Here is a 25526-nt window from a genome sequence, read left to right as displayed (position 1 = left end):
AGGGGAACTCCTGCTTGCTCACAGACTGACCAGGCCTCTTATGCTAGCCAGTACTCCTGGGAGGGTCTACCTTATAATCATCAGTAAAGACCCTGAACTGCACTGCAAAGACTCTGAGTCATTCCTGCTGCGCTCGTGCACCATCACCCCCATCATCCACACTCACTGCCCTGAGGCTATACTCCTCCAGAGGGGAGTTATCCCATTTTATGCTGCGCACACAACACCAGCCTCAGCGGTCTGCCTCGCAGCGGTGGTACTCCCTGACCGCAATCTACGGGTGGCGCAGTCGGACAATTAACCTCAAAACCTAAGAAAGATTGCCACTGGTTTGACCAGCCTGAGCCACGGGACCGGGTCACCGCCACGGAGACTACAGACCCCAGAGACCCGGCACCGGGTATCCCACACACGTGTACACACGGCCCAGGGGGCGCGTCACATGCAGTACAGCATATTACAAACATAAGTCCCATTATTGGGGAGTGGGTGTCCCATAGTATTTGCTTATGCCTTGCAAGCAAAAGCTGCCAAAAATTAGAACGGAGCAACTTGCAATGCCCCTTACAAGAGCCATGCAGTACAGCATATTACAAACATAAGTCCCATTATTGGGGAATGGGTCTCCCATAGTATTATTTGCTTATGCTTTCCCAGCAAAAGCTGCCAAAAATTAGGACGGAGCAACTTGCAATGCCCCTTACAAGAGCCATGCAGTACAGCATATTACAAACATAAGTCCCATTATTGGGGAGTGGGTCTCCCATAGTATTTGCTTATGCTTTCCCAGCAAAAGCTGCCAAAAAGTAGGACGGAGCAACTTGCAATGCCCCGTACAAGAGCCATGCAGTAAAGCATATTACAAACATAAGTCCCATTATTGGGGAGTGGGTCTCCCATAGTATTTGCTTATGCTTTCCCAGCAAAAGCTGCCAAAAATTAGGACGGAGCAACTTGCAATGCCCCTTACAAGAGCCATGCAGTACAGCATATTACAATCATAAGTCCCATTATTGGGGAGTGGGTCTCCCATAGTATTTGCTTATGCTTTCCCAGCAAAAGCTGCCAAAAATTAGGACGGAGCAACTTGCAATGCCCCTTACAAGAGCTATGCAGTACAGCATATTACAAACATAAGTCCCATTATTGGGGAGTGGGTGTCCCATGGTATTTGCTTATGCTTTCCCAGCAAAAGCTGCCAAAAATTAGGACGGAGGAACTTGCAATGCTGGCACCCTGGTGGTATAGTGGTGGTGGAGGCTGAGGATAAGGAGAAGAAGATTAAACAGCCGAAACGAGGAAGCGTATACCCATGTGTGGGTGTGAAGCTGTGCATGTGAATACACCTCCCGAAATAGCACAGTGGATTTGACTTTATGTTACTCTGCTGTCATTTGGTGGTGATGAGAAGTCTGGCCCAATCCAGCCCTTGTTCATTTTGATAAGGGTCAGCTTGTCAGCATTGTCAGTTGACTGGCGAGTGCGCTTATCAGTTATAATTCCCCCAGCGGCACTAAAAACACGCTCCGATAACACGCTAGCGGCAGGGCAGGCCAGGACCTCCAAGGCGTACAGAGCGAGTTCATTCCAAGTGTCCAGCTTGGATACCCAATAATTAAAAGGCACAGAGGAATCACGGAGGACGCTGGTACGATCGGCAAGGTACTCCCTCGCCATCTTTTGAAACTTTCCACTCCTTGTGAGAGTACCCCGCGCCTCAGGGCCTGTAAGCTGGGCGGGTGTCAGAAAACTGTCCCAGAACGTTGACAGTGTTCCCCTGCCTCTGCTGGATTGGAGTTGCATCTCTCTCGCCTGTACGCCTTGGTTGGGCAACGAACTGTGACCTCTGCCGCTAGCGTGTTCAGATGGGAATTTTTTTAAGAGTTCTGCAGCAAGGGCCTTCTGGTATTGCCCCATTTTTGTAGACCTCTCCACCTCAGGAATAAGAGAGTGAAAGTTCTCCTTGTAGCGGGGGTCTACAAGTGTCACCAACCAGTAATGACTGTCACCCAACATTTTGACAACGCGAGGGTCACGGTTAAGGCAGCGTAACATAAAGTCAGCCATGCGTGCCAGACTGGTAACGGGCAAGATTTCCGTGTCCTCACCAAGATGACGACTGACCATGCTCTCCTCCTCCTCCTCTTCCTCCTCCCCCCTGTCCTCAGGCCACCCACGCTGAACCGACGGTATGACACTTGTACAGGTACTACCGTCTACAACGCATGATAGAAGCTCCTGTTCTTCCTCCTCCTCCTCCTCTCCCTCATTGTCCCCCAATGCACGTTGGGATGAGATGAGGCTGGGCTGTGTGTAATCGCCCGCTACGGCTTCTTGATCCATCTCATCATACTCTGGCTGCAATGCCTCCTCTTTAATTCTCTGCAGAGAGCGTTGCAAAAGACAGACAAGTGGGATGCTGACACTAATGATGGCGTCATCGCCACTCGCCATCTTGGTGGCCTCCTCAAAGTTTGTCAGGATGCTACATATGTCAGACATCCAGGTCCACTCCTGAGGTCTTATGTGTGGAGTCTGACCTGAATATCGACGACCTGGTTGCAGCTGGTACTCCACAACTGCTCTCTTCTGCTCACAAATCCTTTGCAACATGTGGAGGGTAGAGTTCCAACGTGTGGGGACATCACACACCAGTCAGTGTGCCGGAAGCTTCAAACGCTGCTGCAACACAGCAAGGGCGGCGGAAGCTGTAGCCAACTTGCGAAAATGAGCTGACAGGCGGCGTACTTTCACGAGCAGATCTGGCAACTCGGGGTACGATTTAAGAAACCGCTGAACCACGAGGTTAACCACATGAGCCAGGCATGGTACGTGTGTGATCTCACCTCGCCTCAGAGCCGCCACCAGGTTACGGCCATTGTCACACACGACCATGCCGGGATGTAGATTCAGCGGTCTCAGCCACAGATCTGCCTGCTCTTTCACAGCTGTCCACAACTCACAAGCAGTGTGAGGTTTATCACCTAAGCTTATGAGTTTCAGCACAGCCTGTTGCCGCTTGGCGGAGGCAGTACTGCAATGCTTCCAGCTTGTAACTGATGTGGTGATATCTGAGATGGAGGCTGAACATGAGGAGGAGGAGGAGGATGCGCAGGAGCTGTACACTGTGGGGGAACTCTGACTGACATAGGGCCCGCAATCCTCGGTGTGGGGAGGATGTGTTCCGTCCCAAGGTCCGACTGGGTCCCGGCTTCCACTATGTTTACCCAGTGTGCCGTCAGAGAGATGTACCGTCCCTGGCCACAAGCACTTGTCCACGTGTCCGTTGTCAGGTGGACTCTCCCAGTAACTGCGTTGTTGAGGGCACGGCAGATGCTTTGGGACACGTGCTTGTGTAGTGCGGGGATGGCACACCGGGCAAAATAGTGTCGGTTGGGGACCGAGTACCGAGGGACGGCCACCGCCATAAGATTGCGGAAGGATTCCGTCTCCACCAGCCTAAAAGGCAGCATTACCAATGCAAGCAGTCGTGAAATGTGCGAATTTAGGACTGTGGCCTGTGGGGCGTTAGCTGCAAATTTCCGCTTTCGTTCAAAGGTCTGGGATATGGACAATTGAACGCTGCAGTGGGACGTGGATGTGGACGTTGATGCTGTTTCTTGAGAAACTGCCATAACAAGTGAAGACTGAGAGGAGGGGGCATCTTTACATGCAGTATGGACAGGGGATTGCCTTGCACACACAACAGGGGGTTCTATTGCACGCACAACAGTGGAAGAAGCAGTGGTGACACCCGCTGACACTGGTCGTGGACCCTGGGTTTCGCCCCACAAAGTCGGGTGCTTTGCTGCCATGTGCCTGATCATGCTGGTGGTGGTCAGGCTGGTAGTTTTGTCACCCCTGCTGATGCTGGCATGGCAGGTGGAACATATGGCCTTTTTGGGGTTATCAGTGGAGTCTTTAAAAAAATTCCAGACTCTGGAAGACCTACCGCTTGTACTGGCAACGTCCCTCGTGTTGGTGTTACGGGGAACGGTTGCCTGCCTTCTGTCTACGGCCACCACACTGCTTCTTCCTGCCTGTTGGGGTACTCTGCCTCCCTCCCCCTGTGTGCTGCTGGCCTCACTCTGCATGTCCTCCTTCCACGTTGGGTCAGTTACTAGATCATCCACCACCTCCTCCTCTTCCACTTGCGCCCCACGATCCTCCTCCTCACTTCCTGGCAATTGTGTCTCGTCATCGTCCACCTCTTGTGACAGATTGCCAACGTCGACTTCCTGTGGCCGTGGCTGTTCAAATATTTGGGCATCGCAACATGGGATCTCCTCTTCCACCACTTCAAGCGTATCAGGCGAGGGGCCCAAATATGGAAATGGACCAGTGAACAGCTCTTCAGAGTGTCCAAGTGTGGGATCACTTGCTGTCTGACGACACTCGGCATGGTGGGAGGAAGGAGCATCAGGGTGAGGAGGAGTATGCGGTCGAGACTCACGGCTACTAAGAGTTGACCGTGTCGAAGACAGACCGGAGGTGGTGGTGCCCAGGTAACTGGAAGTATTGTCTGCTATCCAATTAATAACCTGTTTACACTGATCAGTTCTCAATACTGGTGTTGTTCTGTGCTTCCCTAGTAATTCGGTCAAGAAGTGGGAGCGAGAAGATGTGGCTGTTGGTTGTGGCACATTTTCACCTTGGCCACGGCCCCGTCCTCTGCACGAACCATCACCAGAACGTCCACTTCCACGTCCCTTGCCACGCGCCTTGCCCATTGTAATTGAAGTAAAATAGCTTACACTTGCACTATCAATGGAAAAAGGGTAATAAAGAGTAGATTAGAACCGTGGAAGAGGAAAACCACAGTTATTGTTTACTGGGGTATACCACACTTTTTTAAATAGAGATATTTGCGGCTGAACAGTGAGCAACACACTCAAACTCCTTTTTTTTTAGATACCAAAGGCCCAAAACTGGATAGTACAGTGATTTGACCCGTGGAACTGCGAAACCACACTGGGATGTCAGGCCTACACAAGACTATTTTCAACAGATATATTTTTGTGTCACAACAGTCAGGAGACACTACTGTTTTTCTTTGCGGAAAAAACTACCAAAACCTGAATAATAGAGATTTTTTACCGTGAAACAGCAAAACCACAGTTATAATTCACTGGTGTATACCAGGCTTTTTAAAATATATATATATTTGCGGCTGAACTGTGAACGACACACTCAAACTGTTTTTTTAAGATACAAATGGCCCAAAAGTGGATAATACAGAGGTTTGTACCGTGGAACTGCAAAACCACACTTGTATTTCTCGGGCCTACACCAGACTATTTTCAACAGATATATTTGTGTCTGAAAAATCAGGGAGACACTATTTTTTTTTTTTTTTACAGCAAGAAAATGCAAAAAGCAGGATAATAGAGATTTTTTACCGTGGAACAGCAAAAGCACACTTCTGTCTCTCTGGCCTACACCAGACTATTTTCAACAGATATATTTGTGTCTGAAAAATCAGGGAGACACTATTATTATTTTTATACAGCAAAAAATGCCAAAAACAGGATAATAGAGATGTTTTACCATGGAACATCAAAACCACAGTAATAATTTACTGTTGTATACCAGGCTTTTTAAAATATATATATATTTGCGGCTGAACAGTGAGCGACACACTCAAACTGTTTTTTTTAGATACAAATGGCCCATAGAACTGCAAAACCACACTTCTATTTCTCTGGCCTACACCAGACTATTTTCAACAGATATATTTGTGTCTGAAAAATCAGAAGCACACTTTTTTTTTTGGGGGGGGGGGGCACCAAAAGGTTAATAAGATGGGTATTTGTACATTGTGAAGGAGGAAAAAAAAAAGAGGATTTAGATAAAAAAAAGGATTTTTCCTGGCCCCCGGGACCTGGAGCTAAGTCCAGCAATTTCAGCAACAGGAGCAGCACACAGGACTGTAATGCAGCGTTTGCTGGTATAACCACTGCGTCTCCTATACAGCCTGCCTGCCTGCCTGATATACCTGGGATGGATATTAGTCCTGAGAAGGACTGTTTGTTTGATCTGGCAGCCTTTACAGACCCTACACTAACTATTTTGCAGGATATATCTCTCCCTAAATCAGCAACGCTGTCCCTACACTGTCTGATCCGGAGCGACTGTGTCCAAGATGGTGGCGCCCGGTTTTAAATACTCGAGGTGACGCTGTGCGGCCAGCCAATCACTGTAATGCCCACAAACTACATGGCTGCGGCATTACAGTGACTGGCTGGCAATCCCTGCATGTTCATTGGCTCTGTAAAGAGCGCCAAACATGCAGGGCGGAGACCCGAGCTCCCGCCCGAGTAACCCGGAAATGCTCGGTGCTCGCCGAACAGCCCGAGTAGCGTGATGCTCGGGCGAGTACCGAGCAGTGTCGAGCATGTTCGCTCAACACTACTATCTATCTATCTATCTATCTTTGAAAACATTGCAGGACCCAGGTTCATCAGCCATGTCAGTTGTCCATGACATCAGAAACAGAGATGATCTTTAATCCACTTACAAATTAACAATTGCTGAACTGAATGTAGCAACAACTGGAGACGTAATGAGCATGCTTCTGCAATATAGTGATTACAATACATATTCAAAGCAGAATAAAATCTATATATTTGAAAAGGTTGTATTGCTTTTAAAAGAAATTGAAAATGTAAAACACGGATAACATTTGCAACTTGGCAATCTGATAATTTGTGGACAATCTGAAATCTAACTGATTACAACACATATCACAAGCTTAAAAATTGGTAGTTTTGTAATAAATCAGAAGTGGCACAGATGTCAGAGTTGAACAGATAACTTGATATTGAGCAGTGGCATGTACAGTTCTTAGTCCCTGTCTTCTGCACAAAGGGGTGTAATCACATTAGAAATGACCTTTCACAAGTTTTAGAATATTAAGGTGGTCACATCATGGAATAGTAGCTGCAGCGCTGAATAAAATGTAGTTTTGATTTTGGAGTTTCTCACCTCCGCTGCAGAGACATTAGCTTGTAAAGATTATATTCTAATTTCCCCTTTATCCAAGGGGGCATTAGCAGAGATTCATCTTTGAGGGTGTTGACTTTTTCCGTTGCATGAATTATAAGCAGGAGGCATCTTGGAGAGAAAAAAAGAACATGCTCCCTGGAGAAGGTCAGACCCAGCTTTCACTGTGTGAGACACACAACTCTGCTTTCCTCACTGATCTCACTGCTGGAATTTACCTGCGATGATAAGTGGGGAGGTTAGTATAGCAGAACAGTGTAATCACAAACACATCGCATCCCATGGCATTGTCAGCTCTTTTCCACTCACCCTCCCCACACACTGACAGTGTCGTGGGATGAGAGCTGCAGATGCAAAGGTGTTTGTAATGACACACAATAATAGAAAACATGGTATAACAATTTATAACACTGTACATAATAAGAGAGGACATTATAGTAATGGCCATCACTATATATAATAAAGGTGGACACTATATAACAATGGCCGGCATTATACATTATAATAACTGAGAAGGCTATACATAAGAGAGGTAGTTTTAGAAACAAGCCAATTACTGCCATCATCTCTTCGTAATCCATACAGTTTACAGAATAAATATTTACTTCCAGTGACATCTTATGTGAACTCATCTTCATCTGATCTGACCTTGATATCGACATCCTCCAGCAATGACGTGTCTTTGCAAAGTGTGTGGCACAGATCACTGCTCCCTGAAAATAACAAGGTTTATATATACGGTACTGTAAAAAAAGAATTAGGCAGATGTGAATAAAATGGTGCAAAGTAAGAATGCTTTAAAAAATAGAAAAATAGTTTATTTTAATCAATTAGAAAAATGCAAAGAACAATGAACAAAAGAGAAATCTAAATAAACTCAATATTTGATGTGAACACACTTTGCTTTCAAAACAACATCAGTTCTTCCAGGAACACTTGCACACAGTTTTTGAAGGAACTTGTGAGGGAGGTTGTTAAAAACATCTTGGAAAATTAACCACAAATCTTCTGTGGATGTACAGTAGGCTTCCTCAAATTCTTCAGTTTCTTTATATTGTCCCAGAAAGTCTTAATATTGAGTTCAGGGCTGTGTGGGGACCGTATCATGACTTCCAAGACTCCTTGTTCTTCTTTGCTTTGAAGATAGTTCTTAAAGGAGTTGTCCACTACTCGGACAACTCCTTCTGAATCCCAATGTTTCCCCCAAGTAAAATAATAACACTTATACTCACCTCCGGTGCCAGTGCTGTTACAGCAGTGTCAGCACTGACTATCCTGGGGCTTCCGTGACATTTTTATGTCACGCGATCCCTGAGGTCAATCAGCTTCCACTTCACCGTACCCTCCTTTAGACAAATCAAGACATCTGGAGAAAGTGACAGCTGTTGCCCTCTCACTTCCTCCAGATGTCAATTATGTCCATAGGAGAGACGAACGAAGCCAGTGCTGATTGACCTCAGGGATCGCGTATCATAACAATGTCACACAAGCTCAGGGAGAGCCTACACCACTGGAACATTGCTGCCACCAGAGGTGAATATAAGTGTTATCATTATACCGGGAGGAAACAAAGGGATTCAGAAGGGGTTGTCCAAGTATTGGACAATCCCTTTAATGACATTGGTTGTGTGCTTGGGGTCATTGTCCTGCTGCAGATTATATTTGTAGCCAATCAGACGCCTCCCTGATGGTACTGCATGATAGATAATCTGCCTGTATTTCTCAGCATTTGAGACAAGGTACACAACTCTATACCCTGGGAATGTAATCATTAACTGTTCTCACACCCTAAACTCCCACCCCGCAAAGTTAGAAAAAATGACTATTTTACGCCTTTAGTTTCAGTATAAAATGCTAGTATGGAACATTGAGGGAATTTTAATAGGAAGATAGTTGCAAAGTTCTTTATAGCTTATACAGTTTATAAGTTTACACAACCCCTTTGACACATCTATAGAAATCTACTACCCATTACTTTTAACAGTATTACACTCAGGAAAAGCATCTGGGCTCATTTTGAGCTCTTTCACTTCTCTTACGGTAAAGAATCCTCATCTGTGATTCTTATCTGTATATGTAGTGGATGCCTTCTTGTTATAGTTTTGATCCTGGGATACATTTATTATTAGATAATTCTCTTTATTGACCTTTGATATGCTTTTACATAGTTTTTTGGTCACCCCCAAGGTATGTTTTTTTTCTAGATGAAATAGCCCCTATTTTGATTTCCAGAGGCCTGACAAGTTTTAATTTCTTACTCTAAATACTGTAGACCTTAATGAATAGGACAATGACTCACAGTAGATCACAAACTGAAAATGATGAATTCACAGGGTAAAAAAACACTGTAGCACAGTACTACCAACAAAGTCCAGAAAACATTCTAATATGGGTCTCATGCATATATAACACCAATCTAAGAAAGCATGACTACGACCAAATAACAATGTTTAAAATTACATACTTTACTAACAAAAATAGTGATAAAACATGTAAGACATTACACAAAATCCACACAATGAAAAGAAAACCAAAGTCACAGAGCAAATTGAAGACCCTAAGGTATGGTTATACGTACATATAAGTAAACATGTACTGTATATATACTGTAAGTATAAAGTAGGACTATAAACCTATGCATGTACACATCTATGAGTGGCACCAGGGACAAAGAGACATGATGCATATGCACAATATATAAAATGTGTAAAGTCAGGTGCCAGACAGTGTCATGAAATATATCAGTCCTTAATGAGACCCATATTAAGCTGACACACAAAAGTAATGCTGCAGAATATCATCACAAGTAATTGTCTACCGTGGCAGTCATAATGATGAAAACGCATCAAGTGAAAAACAAATGCACATGCAATACATAGTCAGGCACTATAATACCAACCAGAAAATGAAAGGAGATCAACATGCCCAGCCAGCTCAGCCAGCCTGAAACACGTTTCGCACAGCATGCTTCATCAGGGTCAAATTTTCGTTTTTTCACATCTGCAAAATGTCAATACTTTTACCATTTTTACAAAGTTTTTCACCTATTCAAATGAATGAAGAAAAAATGCAAGTTAAAATGCATCAAAAACACACATAAAATCACGTCAAAATGTATGTATCTCACTCAGTGTTTCTTCTGCCATACCCTTAATCAGGTTTCAAATGAATATTTCTATGACTTAAGGTTTTGGGGTTTATTCTTTCTTGCAAACCACTTTTTTTTAGCCTTTTTGATGCCTGAAAAGTGAATTGGAGTCTATCTGACTAGACTAAAGATAGGAAAGTGTTGTAACAGATTGCCTATATGACATATGCTCGTATACCCTTGGTAGTAGTGTCAGCTTCTTCTTTCTTATATTGTAGTGTCATCCTTTGACTGCTGATGATTTACTGTCTGGCACAACCACTTGTACGATAAGTGATCCGTAGCAGGTGTTTACTGCTCGCTAAAAATCCTCTTATTGTAACCGTAATAGAAATCTGCACAGGATGTACAATAGTATAAAAAGATTTTATTGTGTACACTAAATCTCTCCCCGAGACATCTTATGGAAACCTGACAAAATACTGGAAACAGAATTCATTACTGTAGTCTACAGCTGTGTACAGCTCCTTAAAGGAATGTAACACCTGTTTTATTTTCATAATCTAAACAAGTGATACATTTTTTTTTCTAATATATTTTTATATTTTCAAATTTTTATATATATTTTCATTTTCCTGGGCTTCTGTTAACAGTATTTAGAGTTGCTTTATGCTATACCGCGGCCACAAGGGCCATAACCATCAAAATCTAGATCTGATTCATATAGGAGAGTTTACTAGGCATGCTCCATGACCTGTGCCAAGGTCACTGCGCAGAGAGGGAGAGGATGTGAGCTTTGACCATCACATATTGTGAATGGAGTGACTTTGTTTTATTTATTTATATTACCCACTTATATAGCACCATTTATTCCACAGCGCTTTACAGACATTATCAGCACTGTCCCCAATGGGACTTACAATCTACAGTAGATTCCCTATCAGTATGTCTTTGCAGTGTGGGAGGAAACCCATGGAAATACAGGAAGAACATACAAACTCCTTGCAGATGTTGTCCTTGGTGGGATTTGAACCCAGAACCTCAGTGCTGCAAGCTGCAGTGCTAACCACTGAGCCACCGTGCTGACCTTTCATCTGCTAGTGTTATACTTCATTGTTATCCTGTCAATACTGATAATGGGATGACTAATGAAAAGTGATCTGTATAGAAGAGGAAATCCCAGCTTAATGTTAAGTTCAGTGGCCAATGTGAAAATTATAAGATTTCAGGATTTTTAAATATATACATAGTGATATGGAAAAAATACAATTATGAAAATGTAGTTTAATAATTTTCTGATGACATATTGCCTTTAAATAAAACTTTGAGGGAAGGTTCAAGTACCCTAGGATGGCTAAAAGAAAGTAAAAAGTGAAAAATAAAAGTTTAAAACGAAAAAAGAAAACATAAATATTCAAATCACCCCCTTTTCCTCATTTAGCAAAGAAGAAATAAAAAAATATATAAAATGAATATATTTGGTATCATCACATCTGCAAAAGTTCGATCTATCAAAATATAAAATTATTTAACTGATACAATAAACTCTGTAAAGACGGAAAAAAAGTTGAAATGCCAGAATTGCAATTCCTTGTTGCCACGCCTCGCTTAAAAAATGCGATAAAAAACAATCAAAGTATCCCTTGAGAAAGCTGACCGTTAAACACGCGTCGGGGTAGTGCCAACACAACTCCATCTGGTCTTTCCTTTCCTCACTATGGGTAGGCATGTACAGTATATACTGACCCTCTGCCCTTCCATATCTGTGGCCACTGGGCCTTGTATACTTCATGGTGATGGGCATACAGGCTCAGTGTATTTCATACACTATCTGGATACACTTTATAGGATTGACTCAGTGGGTCTATGTCTGCATTTCCTACTTATTTATGACACATTGACACTTTGTTGTTTGACTGTTTTTAATGAAATTGTTTAAATACAGTTTTCATATTTTACTATTAATTTTGGTGGTTTATGGTTACTCCAACCTTTCCTTTTTCTTCAAAAATATTCTATCCGGGGTACTCCACCGTGTGATTTTGTGCTATTATTTGGGGGGACACTAGAAGCTAGTCCCTGACCTATTTATGAATATGTATTGGGATATTTTTGTACTATATGTACCCAAATTGTACCAATAAACACTACAGCTCACCACGAAAAAAAAGCCCTTAAACACGACTATTGATAATTTTTTTTACAAGTTATAGGTTTTAGATAATGGCAACACAAAGCAAATATTCTTTCATAAATTTCAGAATTTTTTTATTTACAATTTAAATAAAAAAGAAACTATATAAATATAGTATCACCATAATCATACTGATATAGAAAATAATTTAATCATTTTTACCATACCATGAATGCCATAAAAACAAAACCTTAAAAACAATGGTGATATGGTGTTTTTTACCTATTTCACAAAACCTTTTTTTACCCGTTTTTCCAGTACATTGTATGGAAAAAGGAAAGGTGTAATTCAAAAATTCAACTCATCCTGCAAAAACCAAGTCCTGAATGGCTACATCGACAGAAAAATAAAAAGGTTATATAACCCTTGGAAATAGATAAAGAAAAAAGAAAAAAATGAAAAGTGCAAAAGTGAAAATTGGCCTCGACGGGAGATGGTTAAAGGGGTTTTGAGAATTTTAATTCTTGTTAGACACTACCATTTCTTGTCTTTTGCTTTTTTTGTCTTATGCACCAAGAAATGATATGACCCATTCCCTTTTTGCTTTTCTTTAGCAGATATTTTTATTAGATTTACAGAAATGTGCTCTTGAGTATAAAGTTGGAGATGGTCTCCCGGCTACTATACTTGACAGTTATAATACAGGAGTAGGAATGAGTGGACATGTGGAAGTTCAGGTTCCGGTACCTGACCCGAACTTTAGTCCAAAGTCCAAAATTCAGTTCGGGTACCAGTACTTTAACCAAACTTAAACCAGAACTCGAACCCATTGAAAATAATGGAGACCCAATCGTTTCTCCTTCAAAAAAGAAACTCTCTCTCACTATCTGTCCTGACTTCCCCCTAAACTCCAAACATTGAAACAGACTTACGGGAGAAGTTCGTGCTTGGCGTTTAGCACCGTTACGAACCCCGAACTTTTAAGTTCGGGTTCACTCATCTCTATGCAGGAGACATTTTTAATTGAAGTCTGTTCTTTCATGGAGGAAGATGTAGCAATGAAGGGTACATTGAGCAGGAACTAAATATACATTTATACTCTAATGAATGGTTATAGAATAGCCTGTAGAGCAGTTAGATCATCACCATGAATGTATTGACTGAACTGTGCCATTAATGCTTGTTCCCTATTGATCGAATAAAGGAACCTCTCCTAATTTAACATCTCAGTACTCTGAAAAGTTCCTATTGATTCCCTTCAATCACCGGTCAATCTTTGTGCACATTACAGGGACATTAACTAAACATTCTGATTCTATTTCACACCATTGCTTTAGATAACATGTTTATCTGTAGGGGGTGCAGAGTTAGCAGATGCATCTGGCCCCTGGTGCTCCGTGAGGTCTAGAGGCCCCTCTGCTATGTAAGAAGCCACAATATTTATTCACGGCTCTCTAGTTGGGTCACCTGTTATAAAAATTACTTAGAAGAATTATTTGTGTGTCTGGTGAAAATATCATATCTTGCATATGTTTTGTCACCTAAAGTGGCCAGTAAAAAAAAGAAATCATCCACATGACAGTCTTTCCACATTATAATAAAGTTGATTAATCTCTTCTACAGCCTAATTTTTTAAAAAAACAACTGAATTATAACCACCCTTATCCCAGTTATACAAGTCAAGCATGAAAAACGTCGCTATTTTTCTTTGCCACAGTCCAATTTTTCCTAATGAAATCAAATGGGAAGTGCAGGTTCTTCATAAAGAAACCAGCTCAGGCAATGCATCATGGGAGGAAAGTATGCAAATTAAATTTCACGCACAATGAAAGAACTACTTAGGAGAGGAGGCTAGACTATAATTCATTGACTGATACTTTGATGAAGTTTGCAACATGACCAGGGATAAATGCCAATCCAGAAACTCAAGGGCATCACATTTAGCCTGCCAAACCCTGCTCTACCCTCATGAGGGGCAAACACCTTGAAACAGGCTGTCTATAGACAGAAGCAGATCTGCAGCACCCATCAGTGACTTCTACAAATTTAACAGAGCTGTGCTGTTCAACTCGGTTCATTTTTAATATCTAGGTATTACCGGGGCTAAACCAGCTGATTGGTGGGGGTTCCAGTTGTCCACCCCCACCGATCTTATATTGGATGGTTCATCAGTGCCTGGAGAACCCCTTAAAAATAAACAGGTTCAGGTTCTAAATGACTGCAAAAATAATAACTGAAAGCATCAATGCATTGGGAAAAATGAAAGATTCCTCAGAGTTTTCACAGCTGGTTGTCCACAAATCAGGAGGTAAATGCATGTCTTAGCAATATTGGTTTTGCATAACAGCCAGTCAAAGTCTATCATTTTCACTATCCAGATTCACTTTAAAATGGCTGCTGAATTTCCTGCTTCTGCTTTTATACAAGCTATGATAATCCCTTCTGATTGGCTGTGCTATGTGGCAATGTCAAGTGATAGCTACAAGGCATTGCGAGTTTTTTCTGCCTTCCCCACCACTCAGCCATGCCTACGGTCATGTGAGTCTTCTCTGGCTTTTGCGATCATCTGCAATGTGTAAAATAGCCGCAGGTTCAGCAAATTTCCTAAAATTTGACATTAATTTAACTTGAATTGAATTGATTTACTCATCATTACTAGGCAGGCATTCGGTATATTGGATAACACAACACCTGTTAGGAGCCATGGTTGCCTGCTTCTCTAACCCTCTACCCATATTACATTCCTCTCTGTGATTCCTGTCAAATATCAACATAATTGCATTACTTTCAACTCGGTTAGCGGAGACGCCTGTGTGAATTCATGGCATTTATTCCGAGAAAAGTCAGTCACATATGTTCATTATGGTATGTCTAATGAACATATGCTGGGTAAGGAACATACGTGGAGGTCTTTCTACGGAAATGTGTACCACCATGTCCAGGGTCAATGCTTCTAATGGGTGGGCCGAGCCAGTCTGTCACTTCTGTGCTAAATATATCTCATTGCTCATTGAGATATTTTAGGAGTTTTATATTGACTGGTGCTGAACCAGAGACTTTGGGCAGACACTGAGAGGACTAGCAGCGTAAGGAAGCAAATAGAGATAGCGAGGATGGGATGAAGAGCGCAGTCGTACTGGATATATCTGTAGAGCAAGTGTTTCTAAGAATGCCAAGATATGAGTGGAACAATTAAATGCGGATGCTTGCATGATTCTCGTTGCCCATCGTAATCTCATGATACGCCTCCCTAATTTTCTGAAAAATCCTCAATTCTCTGGCAGAAGTCTAAATAATTATTACCTTGGAGATTTGCCACCATGTAACAGTAAAACAGCACATTGTACCAAGTGAAATTCTACTATTGACTGTGCTAGGACACTGCGAACGTGATTTTGAAACTATTTGGACCAAATCGGAAACATTCTTTTGTGGAAATTATGATCAATCTCACTGGTTCCACTAAAGACTCTTCACGAGTTCACGCTTCTAAAAGACTTTTATTTTTTTTCCTCAAAAAATACAGATATGAGGCTGAGGCGGCATTCTTCGGTAATCTCAAGCTTATAGACTTTAACATCATTGATACTCTTGGAGTTGGAGGATTTGGAAGAGTCGAACTGGTAAGAAGAAATTATTGTTTGATTGTATCTAATGTCAATGTGAAAGTGGTAATTTTGGGAAGGTCTTTGGTAATAATGGCCACACATGTATCATCATCATCACTGTCCCCATTGGGGTCCACAAACTAAATTCCCTATCAATATGTTTTTGTAGTGTGGGATGAAACCCATGCAAACATGGGGAGAACATACCATTAGCACTAGTAAACTCTCTTAGGTTAATCACCTGCATAATACAGTGGCAGCATTTCACCATATCTCACCTACAAAATGCAGAGAAAATCTGGAGTAACTTCAATGACATTGAGGATTTGCTGTTGAGTTGGATTCACAATTGAGTTCATCATTGAAATGCGATGGGTAAAATGTAAAGCAAATCTACAGGATTTCTGCAACAAAATCTGTATCAGGGTAGGGTCACACTGCAGTATTTTTTCTCATCCAAGAAAATCAGTCCTATAATTCTAATCGAAAGTTTGATCAGAGTGTGATCCGATTTTCTCAGATGTGGAGAAGACGTAAAAAAAAAATTCTCCATCTTCTCCATTGTGTCAGTCCATGAAAATAGGACTGCATTCAGATGTCATCCAAGTGTGGTCTGATTTTTTGGACAGACACATTGACTTACATGGTCGATTGCGATTTGATTTATAGATGCAAATCGTGAATGCTGTGATTTTTTTTCTCCCCAGACCAGCTATGTGCGAGGAAAAAATTGGACATCTGCACAGCCCCATAGAATAGCATTGGTCTGAAAGCGATATAATGTTTTGCCAGATTGCATTTGGACCGAAAATGCGGTTGTCTGTACCTTCCTTTAAAGTTATAGTCCATGCCCACACCCAATAAGCCCACTCCCACTCTGCTTATTACTTTATAAAACTGATAAAACTGATAAGTTCAAAGAAAAGTCTCAAATCTTAGTGGAAACATTGTGTTTTCCAAAAACGAGATGGAACTGATAAATGTGGACTGTGGCTTTATACATTTGATTAATTTGTGCCATGTTTGAACACAGTGAAATTGTGATCTTCGCAAATTAAGTCATTCAGTTTGTTTCCAAATTTTATTCCTTTATTTATTGTTCTAAAAAGCATTTCATATCTGTACTTTTCAATGCTTTTGTATTTTCAATGTCTTTGCTTGTGATCAAAACTTCATTATTTGCATTTTGAGGCTGAAAACTCGTACTTGTCATGTCAATCTAAAACAGGTAGAGAGTTCTGATACACTTAAAGGGTTATTCCTATCTTGAGAAGTTACTGCGTATACTGTACATAGGATAGGCGACGAGCTGCTGATCAGAGGGGGACTGACTGATTAGACCCCCATCAATTCCTAGAAAGGGGTTCAGCACAGCTCCTTCTGAATGCCATGATAGTCAGACATGTGCACCACCACTCCATTTATTCTCTATGGGACTGACAGAAAGAGCTGATCGCTGTACTTAGATATCTCTTGCAGTCCCATAGAGATTGATAGGAGCAGTGGTACGCGTGTCCAGATACTCCTCCATTCAGATGGGGCCCTACGCAGCCCCATTCTTCAGGATCAGTGGAGGACCGACATTGATCCGCAAGTTATCACCTATCTGATGGATAGGTTATGACGTTGAAAGGTGGGAATCGCCCTTTAAAGGGAATCTATCAGCAGATTGTTGCTATGTAATCTGAGGACAGCATAAAGTAGGTGTTAAAAGACAGAATTCAACGATGTGTCACATGTCCGGCTGTGTGCTGTTGTTTACATATCACTAAGACATTATCATTGCTGTGCTAGCTGGCACGCCGGCTCTCATCCAAGTCCACCCCCTCCTGTGATAAGCAGCTCTCTGCCTATAAACAATGTACATACAGAGCCTGATGTTGGTGGGATCAGCGTTCTCAGCTCTGCTGCACTGCTAAATCTAAAGCTGAATCCAACAATGTATCACTTAGATTACTGAGTGCAGTGGTTGTGTCAGAATGGCTGCACCCAGTAATCTAAGTGATAATGTTGGATTCAGGGTCTCCTTGCCTACATCATGCTGCTCTCAGATGAGGTAACACAAACCTGCTGACAGATTCCCTTTAATATGTATTGCCGCTGTATTTATCAGACTTGATCAGGATTGGCTTCTTCCAGTGGCAGCAAGTAGTGATGAGCTCAAGTGCTCGTTACTTGAGTTTGCCAAGGGTGCTCGGGTATGCACCAAGTATCGCAGGTGCTCAAGTGACAGGTTCGAGTCCCAGCACCCACATGTTTCACGGCTGTTAGACAGCCACAAAACATGCAGAGATTTCCTGACATACACAGATAATCCCTGCATGTTTTGTGGCTGTACAACAGCTGTGAAACATGTGAGCACGGGACTCAAACATGTCACTCGAGCACCCGCGATACTCGCTGCATACCTGAGCACCCTAGCCAAACTTGAGTAATGAGCACTTGTCCTCATCACTTGTAGCCAGGAGAAATTATGAAAGGGGGACTTTATTTCGGTTTTCTGGCATATGAAGGTCAAAAATGATGCACAGCACATAGTAGTACAGACTAGTAGCGAGACTTTGATTTTTACACCAGATTTGCAATGGGTACGGCTTTGTGGAAGGTATATGGCCAAGTGCAGTCTCACAGATTCCCTACAGAGGGATGCATGTCAGCTGCGATTGCATTGTTCATATTTGCCTATAGGGTTCTGTAGGATTCTACAAATTGATGAGGCCAATGAAAAAATACAGTAAACTGAAAGACAATAGCGCCAAATAGGGTCTTATCCAGATAGAGGGAGGACAAACAATAGGTGCAATGATGTGCTTATGTGCTCCCATGGCAAGGTTGTGAGATGACAACACCATAAAAAGCTCAGTAAATAACTGCTGCAGATTCAAGACAACAAACAATGCAGGACACACAGGATGTGGCAGGACACAACACAAGATCAATTCGAGGCGAGCAGCAGACCCGGACTAAACCCCAAGCGTGAGAAGGAACCATATGCTTAAAGTTTTTGTGGCAAGAGGTGAGTGCATAAAACTTCATCAAGAGGACACCAGAGAGTTACATTGGTAACGCGCTGAGATTGGCGCCCCATGTTTGTTTTTTTATACATACCCTACTGGGAATCATTTTACTTCAAGACAACAAACAAGGAATGGAAATGGAAGATGGGTCTTTTTCTTCGCTGCTGAAGACACTAATGCGAGGAAGAAAGGAATCCAAGAGGCGATGTGTAGAGGACTGTGGTTTTAATAGTCAACGCGTTTTGAAGTTCACAGAGTTCTTCATCAGGACAAACCACATTCATAGTTTGGTTTGTCCTGATGAAGAAATCTGTGAACTTCGAAATACATTGACTAATAAAACTGCAGTCCTCTACACATCGCCTCTTAGATTCCTTTCTTCCTCGCATTGGTGTCTTCAGCAGTGCAGAAAAAGATCCATCTTTCATTTCCACAAATTGATGAGGGACATAATATACATGATTTCTGCAATAGCCAAAGCCATGTGTCCTATACTACGACTTCCCAATAGTTTTGTTTATCATCTCGAATTACATTGGAAAAATATGCAAGAACACGGAAAGCAAAAATTTACGTTAAACTTGAAGTTGTTCAGGTTGGACGATTGCAGTGGATGAGCGGTGATTAGTAGCAGGGCCCAGGATTTGTACAGGAGGAGTTTCTGGTATGTCGTACAGCTGGAGAATGCCAGGAACGCTGCTGAACAATGCAGCGTGGCGTAAACTTAGCAACTGTCACCAAGGGAAGAGGAGAACCTGCCGCTAAATATGTCACCCCTGCAGAAGGAGACACCACGGCTGTAATCAATACTCAATGGCATAAGTGCACTAGGAAAGGGAAGCCCTTCACACACTATAAAAGGCATTTAAAGAGAGGACTGGGCTCATCATTTGTTAACCAGGCTGAAAAAACCTTATCATTTTATCCTGAAAGCTTCAAGAGCTGAAGATATGAATATTTTAATATGATTGGATTGCCCTTGATCTTATAAAAGAAAATTGTAAATTACAGTACTATACGAGAAGAACTGAAATCTAAATATCTCTACAAATAGTGTTATATAAGTGGAGAGGGTTGTAGGAAATGCACTTAACAGAAGTTCTGCGTCTATTTTGGTACAGAGTGTCACAGAGGGAGCGGAGAGTGGACCTACTTAGGGATAAGCCAAGCTGGGCATATTGTAGGGGTTTGTATATTCTTCAGCTTCACCTTAAAATGCCCCTTGTGCCACACTACACAGGAAGTCCTTGATATATTCAACTGCACCCTGGTCATGTCATGACTATTTTGAGGAAGGCCATAGTCGGCCGAAAGGTCAATATTACTTTGGTTTGGTATATTTGATGACATAATAAATATATGAAGATATAATCAGAAAAAATATGCTAGGATGTTTAATAGTAAAGGGGTTTTCCCACAAACAAAGTACATTTTAATCAATAGATCTTGGAATAAAAATAAGTTCCACAATTTGATGTGTTAGCAAAAAAATGTTCCTGTGCTGAGATAATCTTATAAATGTGCCCCTGCTGTGTACTGTGTCATGGTTGTGTCTGACCATACAGGGACATGGTCTGATCATACCACAGCTCCTGGGCAGGGGAGGAAGCAAAAGAGAGTATACAGACATTATAGCACTTGATTGCAGCTGTTCCCTGCCTGTTTAACCCCTTACTGGCCTGCGGCGTATTAGTACGCCCCAGGCCATCACCCCCGGGTTCAGCACGGGCTCCAGCGCTGAGCCCGCACTGAACTGGGCACATGTCAGCTGATTCTTACAGCTGATATGTGCCCACAACAGCCGCGGGTGGACTCGCGATCCTCCCGCGGCTGTTAACCAGTTAAATGCCTCTGTCAATTTCTGACAGCGGCATTTAACACCGCCGCGCCGGAAGCGTGTCACTTACCCACCCATCGGTGACCGGGTCACATGATCGCGGGTCACTTATGGGTGGGCATGGCAACCCGGGATCTGCAGCAGACCCCAGTGGTTGTCATGTAACGCCACCTAGTGGTCGGCGCTCATAGTACAGGAGCATTTCTGTTACATAGAGGTGATCTGCTCATCGCCTCTATGTAGCAGAGGCGATCAGACAGTTGCTGCTTCTAGTCTCCTATGGAGACTATAGAAGCAAGCAAAAAGTGTAAAAAAATGTTTTTCAAAATATTAAAAAAATATAAAAGTTTAAATCACCCCCCTTTTGCCCCATTCAAAATAAAATAATAAAAAATAAACCCCACATACACATATTTGGTATTGCCGCGTTCAGAATCGCCCGATCTATCAAATAAAAAAATAATTAATCCGATCGGTAAACGGCGTGACGAGAAAAAAATTCCAAATGCCAGAATTGCGATTTTTTGGTCGCCGCAACATTGCAATAAAATGCAATAACGGGCGATCAAAACATCGGTTCTACCCCAAAATGGTATCAATAAAAACGTCAGCCCGGCGCGCAAAAAATAAGCCCTCACTCAGCCCCAGATCCAGAAAAATGGAAAAGCTACGGGTCTCGAAAAATGGCGACATTTTTTTTTGTTTTTTTTTAGCAAACTTTGGATTTTTTTTTCACTACTTAAATAAAAAAAAACCTATACATGTTTGGTGTCCATGAACTCATAATGACCTGGAGAATAATAATGGCAGGCCAGTTTTAGCATCCAGTGAACGTGAAAAACAACTATGGAATTGCATATTTTTTTGCAATTTCACCGCACTTGGAACTTTTTTCCCGTTTTCCAGTGCACGATATGGTAAAACTAGTAATGGCATTTAAAAGTACAATTCGTCCCTCCCGCACAAAATAAGTCCTCACATGGCCATATTGACCAAAAAATAAAACGCTATGGCTCTGGGAACAAGGGGAGCAAAAAACGAAAATGCAAAAACGGAAAATCCCAAGGTCGTTAAGGGGTTAAAACATGTTTAATCTCACAGAAGTAATGAGCTGTGATCCCAGGATGTTCTGTCTGTATCCTCTCTTTTGCTTCTGATGCGCCCCCTGGGTCGTGGCGTACTTGGTAGCCGGGCCGGTCGATGCTGGGGGATGTCACGGTGGCAGTGACCCGGTCCGTGACCCAGGGCGGTCAATTAAAGGGAAAATAAAAGGGGAATAAAGTTTTTATAGATAATGTTCATGATGCTACCTGTGGTATGCGGCTATATGGGGCCGCCGCTGCGGTGCAGATCCTCTGGAGCTGATGGTGACGCAGCAGAGTTGGTTCAGCTCTCCACAGACAGAGCTTAGCTCCAGGGCAGGACCTAGTGATACTATAGGGTAGATGTTGTTGGTGTGGTGTAGTGCAGGTGATGGTGCAGATAATGACCAGTCCACATCTTAATGGCGGTTTCCTCTCATCTTTACTTGCGGTTGTTAAGCAGCCAGGGCACGAGTACTAGCTGGTAGTAGAGGTCCGGGCGGCCTGGGAGCAAGTTGGGGATCCACCTCGCCAGGCGAAGTTGTAGGCCTTCCCTCTGCACTAATCTCTTTTGGCCCTGCTGCTTGTAGCTATGCTGCGGCCCTCATCCCTGAGTAAAACATCTGTTCCTCACCCGTATGGCAGGCAGCTGGGGCCTTCCTGGAGCATCGCTCCCACGTGGCGGTGCTGGGCCCTATGTGCTTCTGAGCCTCCGGGCATCTTATGGGGCCAGGAGATCTGCAGTCTTCTGCCCTCCGGTTTCTGCTGCTGGGCCTTCAGTGCCCCACAACCTCCAACTCCGGTGTCTGGTTCTTCTACGCTCCTCTCCTCTGGGGTGAGCTGGCTTACAGCTCCACTCCCCAGGTCCTTCCTCGTCGCTGTCCTCTATTCAACTCCTCTACACTCACTCTTACTAACCTCGCCTCCAGATTCCAGTTGCTAAGGGGAGGAGCTCCCCTTGCTGGTCTGGAGCCAGGAAAGTGTTGTTTGCTGGTAAACCTGATTAGGGGACCCCTCCTTGCTTCCAGGCCCATGCCCATGCCCACCCCTTGTGAGGGAGGTAATGCTACTGTGGCAACCGGACCCCTGGGGTGCTACACTTCCTCCCCTGCACAGGAGCTGTGGTATGATCAGACCATGGTCCTGCATGGTGAGACACAGCCATTACACAGTATATTGTGGGGACACATTTATAAGATTATTTCAGCACAGGAACATTTTTTAACACATTCATATCTGGAATTTATAATTATTCCAAGATCTATTGATTAAAATGTACTATGTTTGTGGGACAACCTGTCAGGTGATTCATGCTGCTCAAACCACAGGCAGCACAAATCAAAGTCTGGCTATGCAAATTATTGGAAAGTTTCAGTGAAAACATAGTTTAAAGATCTAGACTAGTCTGGCAGTGCCCCTGACAGGCTTCTTCTCACGCCACTCTAGGCTCTAGGTGATTGGCTAGTCTTTCTCTATACACACACATGGAAGAGACCTGTCAATCAAATGCCTCCAGGACAATGCTGGACTAGTCTCGCCTCTGCATATGGTTCTCGGCCGAATCTTTAAACTATGTTTTCTCTGAATACAGGAGTGTTTCAGGGAAAAAAATAGCTGGCTGCAAGTGGTTTGGGCAGCATGAATCGACTGACAGGTTTCCTCTAACAGGGTTGTCCATCTTATTTTTCCTTTAACAAGTGTATTGGGGGCTTAATTTTGGACCCTAACCAATATGTAGGAAATACAGGTTTTCCTCTTGTACTTCTGCAGACTTTCTTCTGTCCTCAAAATGATGGAGGAGCGTATGACCAGACTGGTGTCCAACCTAAAAAAATACACGTGAAGCTGTTTTACAAGTGAAGAAGGTTGATGGACTCGCTGGTCACTTGCTCCTCTATTAGCAGCTATTTTATAGAAGGAGAACTGTGCGGTCTAAGAGCATGAGGAGAATCTGTCATACTTATATACAGTGAAGGAAATAATTATTTGGTCCCTTGCTGTTCTTGTAAGTTTGCCCACTGGCAAAGTCATGAACAGTCTATAATTTTAAGGGTAGGTTAATTTTAACATTGAGAGATAGAATATCCCCCCAAAAAATCAAGAAAATCACATTGTATAAATTAGATAAATTTCTTTGCATTTTGCAGTGAGAAATAAGTATTTGATCCCCTACAAACCATTAGGAGTTCTGGCTCCTACAGACCAGTTAGACGCTCCTAATCAACTCGTTACCTGCATTAAAGAAAGCTGTCTTACATAGTCACCTGTATAAAAGACTCCTCTCCACAGACTCAATTAATCAGTCAGACTCTAACCTCTACAACATGGGCAAGACCAAAGAGCTTTCTAAGGATGTCAGGGACAAAATCATAGACCTGCACAAAGCTGGTATGGGCTACAAAACCATAAGTAAGACACTGGGTGAGAAGGAGACAACTGTTTGTGCAATTGTAAGAAAATGGAAGAAATACAAAATGACTGTCAATCGACATCGATCTGGGGCACCATGAAAAATTTCACCTCGTGGGGTATCCTTGATCATGAGGAAGGTGAGAGATCAGCATAAAACTACACAGGGGGGAACTTGTTAATGATCCCAAGGCAGCTGGGAACACAGTCACCAAGAAAACCATTGGTAACACATTACGCCTTAAAGGTTTAAAATCCTGCAGTGCAGAGACAAAAATTTAGCTCTTTGGCATTAACTCAACTCGCCGTGTTTGGAGGAAGAGAATTGCTGCCTATGACCCAAAGAACACCGTCAAGCATGGAGGTGGAAACATTATGTTTTGGGGGTGTTTCTCTACTAAGGGCACAGGACTACTTCACCGCATCAATGATAGAATGGATGGAGCCATGTACTGTAAAATTCTGAGTGACAACCTCCTTCCCTCCGCCAGGACATAAAAAATGGGTCGTGGCTGGGTCTTCCAGCAAGACAATCACCCAAAACATACAGCCAAGGAAACAAAGGAGTGGCGCAAAAAGAAGCACAGTAAGGTCATGGAGTGGCCTAGCCAGTCTCCAGACCTTAATCCCATAGAAAACTTATGGAGGGAGTTTAAGCTCCGAGTTGCCAAGCAACAGCCTCAAAATCTGAATGATTTAGAGATGATCTGCAAAGTGGACCAAAATTCCTCCTGACATGTGCGCAAACCTCATCATCAACTACAAACAACGTCTGACTGCTGTGCTTACCAACAAGGGTTTTGCTACCAAGTATTAAGTGTTGTTTGCCAGAGGACTCAAATACTTATTTCTCACTGCAAAACGCAAATAAATTTATCTAACTTGTACAATGTGATTTTCTTGATTTTTTTTGGGATATTCTATCTCTCAATGGTAAAATTAACCTACCCTTAAAATGATAGACTGTTCGTGTCTTTGGCAGTGGGCAAACTTACGAAAACAGCAAGGGATCAAATAATTATTTCCTTCACTATATTAGTCAGTGCCTCTAAATCATGTCCACAACACATCTGTTATAATAAAGAAAAAGTGGCCAACCCCACTAAGGAACATGACAACCTTTTCCATCCATGTTACCTCCTATTCCATGTGTAACTCATGAAGTCATCGGTTATGTATAGACATTCTCATATGTAAGTGATAGTAATACACTTAGTTTAGGAACCTTGCGGGCTCGGTTGAGGTTGTCTCTTGGAATAACACCTCCAGTTCACAAATATCTTGTTCCGGGCTGCATCTTACTAAAGACCTGAAAGAAGAGATCTAAGATATGTGGTCATTCTATTTTT

At 42.6% G+C, this 25526-nt stretch overlaps 1 protein-coding gene across 5 annotated transcripts in view; it reads left to right on the top strand.

Moving 5' to 3' along the window:
• PRKG1 (protein kinase cGMP-dependent 1) overlaps positions 1-25526 on the top strand; it is a 1639061-nt gene that overhangs the window by 1560613 nt on the left and 52922 nt on the right. For all 5 annotated transcript variants that reach the window (XM_073685491.1, XM_073685493.1, XM_073685488.1 and 2 more), the window contains exon 10: positions 15751-15847. In XM_073685491.1, the coding sequence (XP_073541592.1) occupies positions 15751-15847 (97 nt within the window). The remainder of the gene's footprint in view (positions 1-15750; positions 15848-25526) is intronic.

This window comes from Phyllobates terribilis, unplaced genomic scaffold (assembly GCF_046119375.1).
Source record: "Phyllobates terribilis strain yellow unplaced genomic scaffold, ASM4611937v1 Scaffold_5__5_contigs__length_657084704, whole genome shotgun sequence".
In the NCBI taxonomy this organism is placed as follows: domain Eukaryota; kingdom Metazoa; phylum Chordata; class Amphibia; order Anura; family Dendrobatidae; genus Phyllobates; species Phyllobates terribilis.
This window is presented reverse-complemented; position numbering and strand designations above follow the sequence as displayed.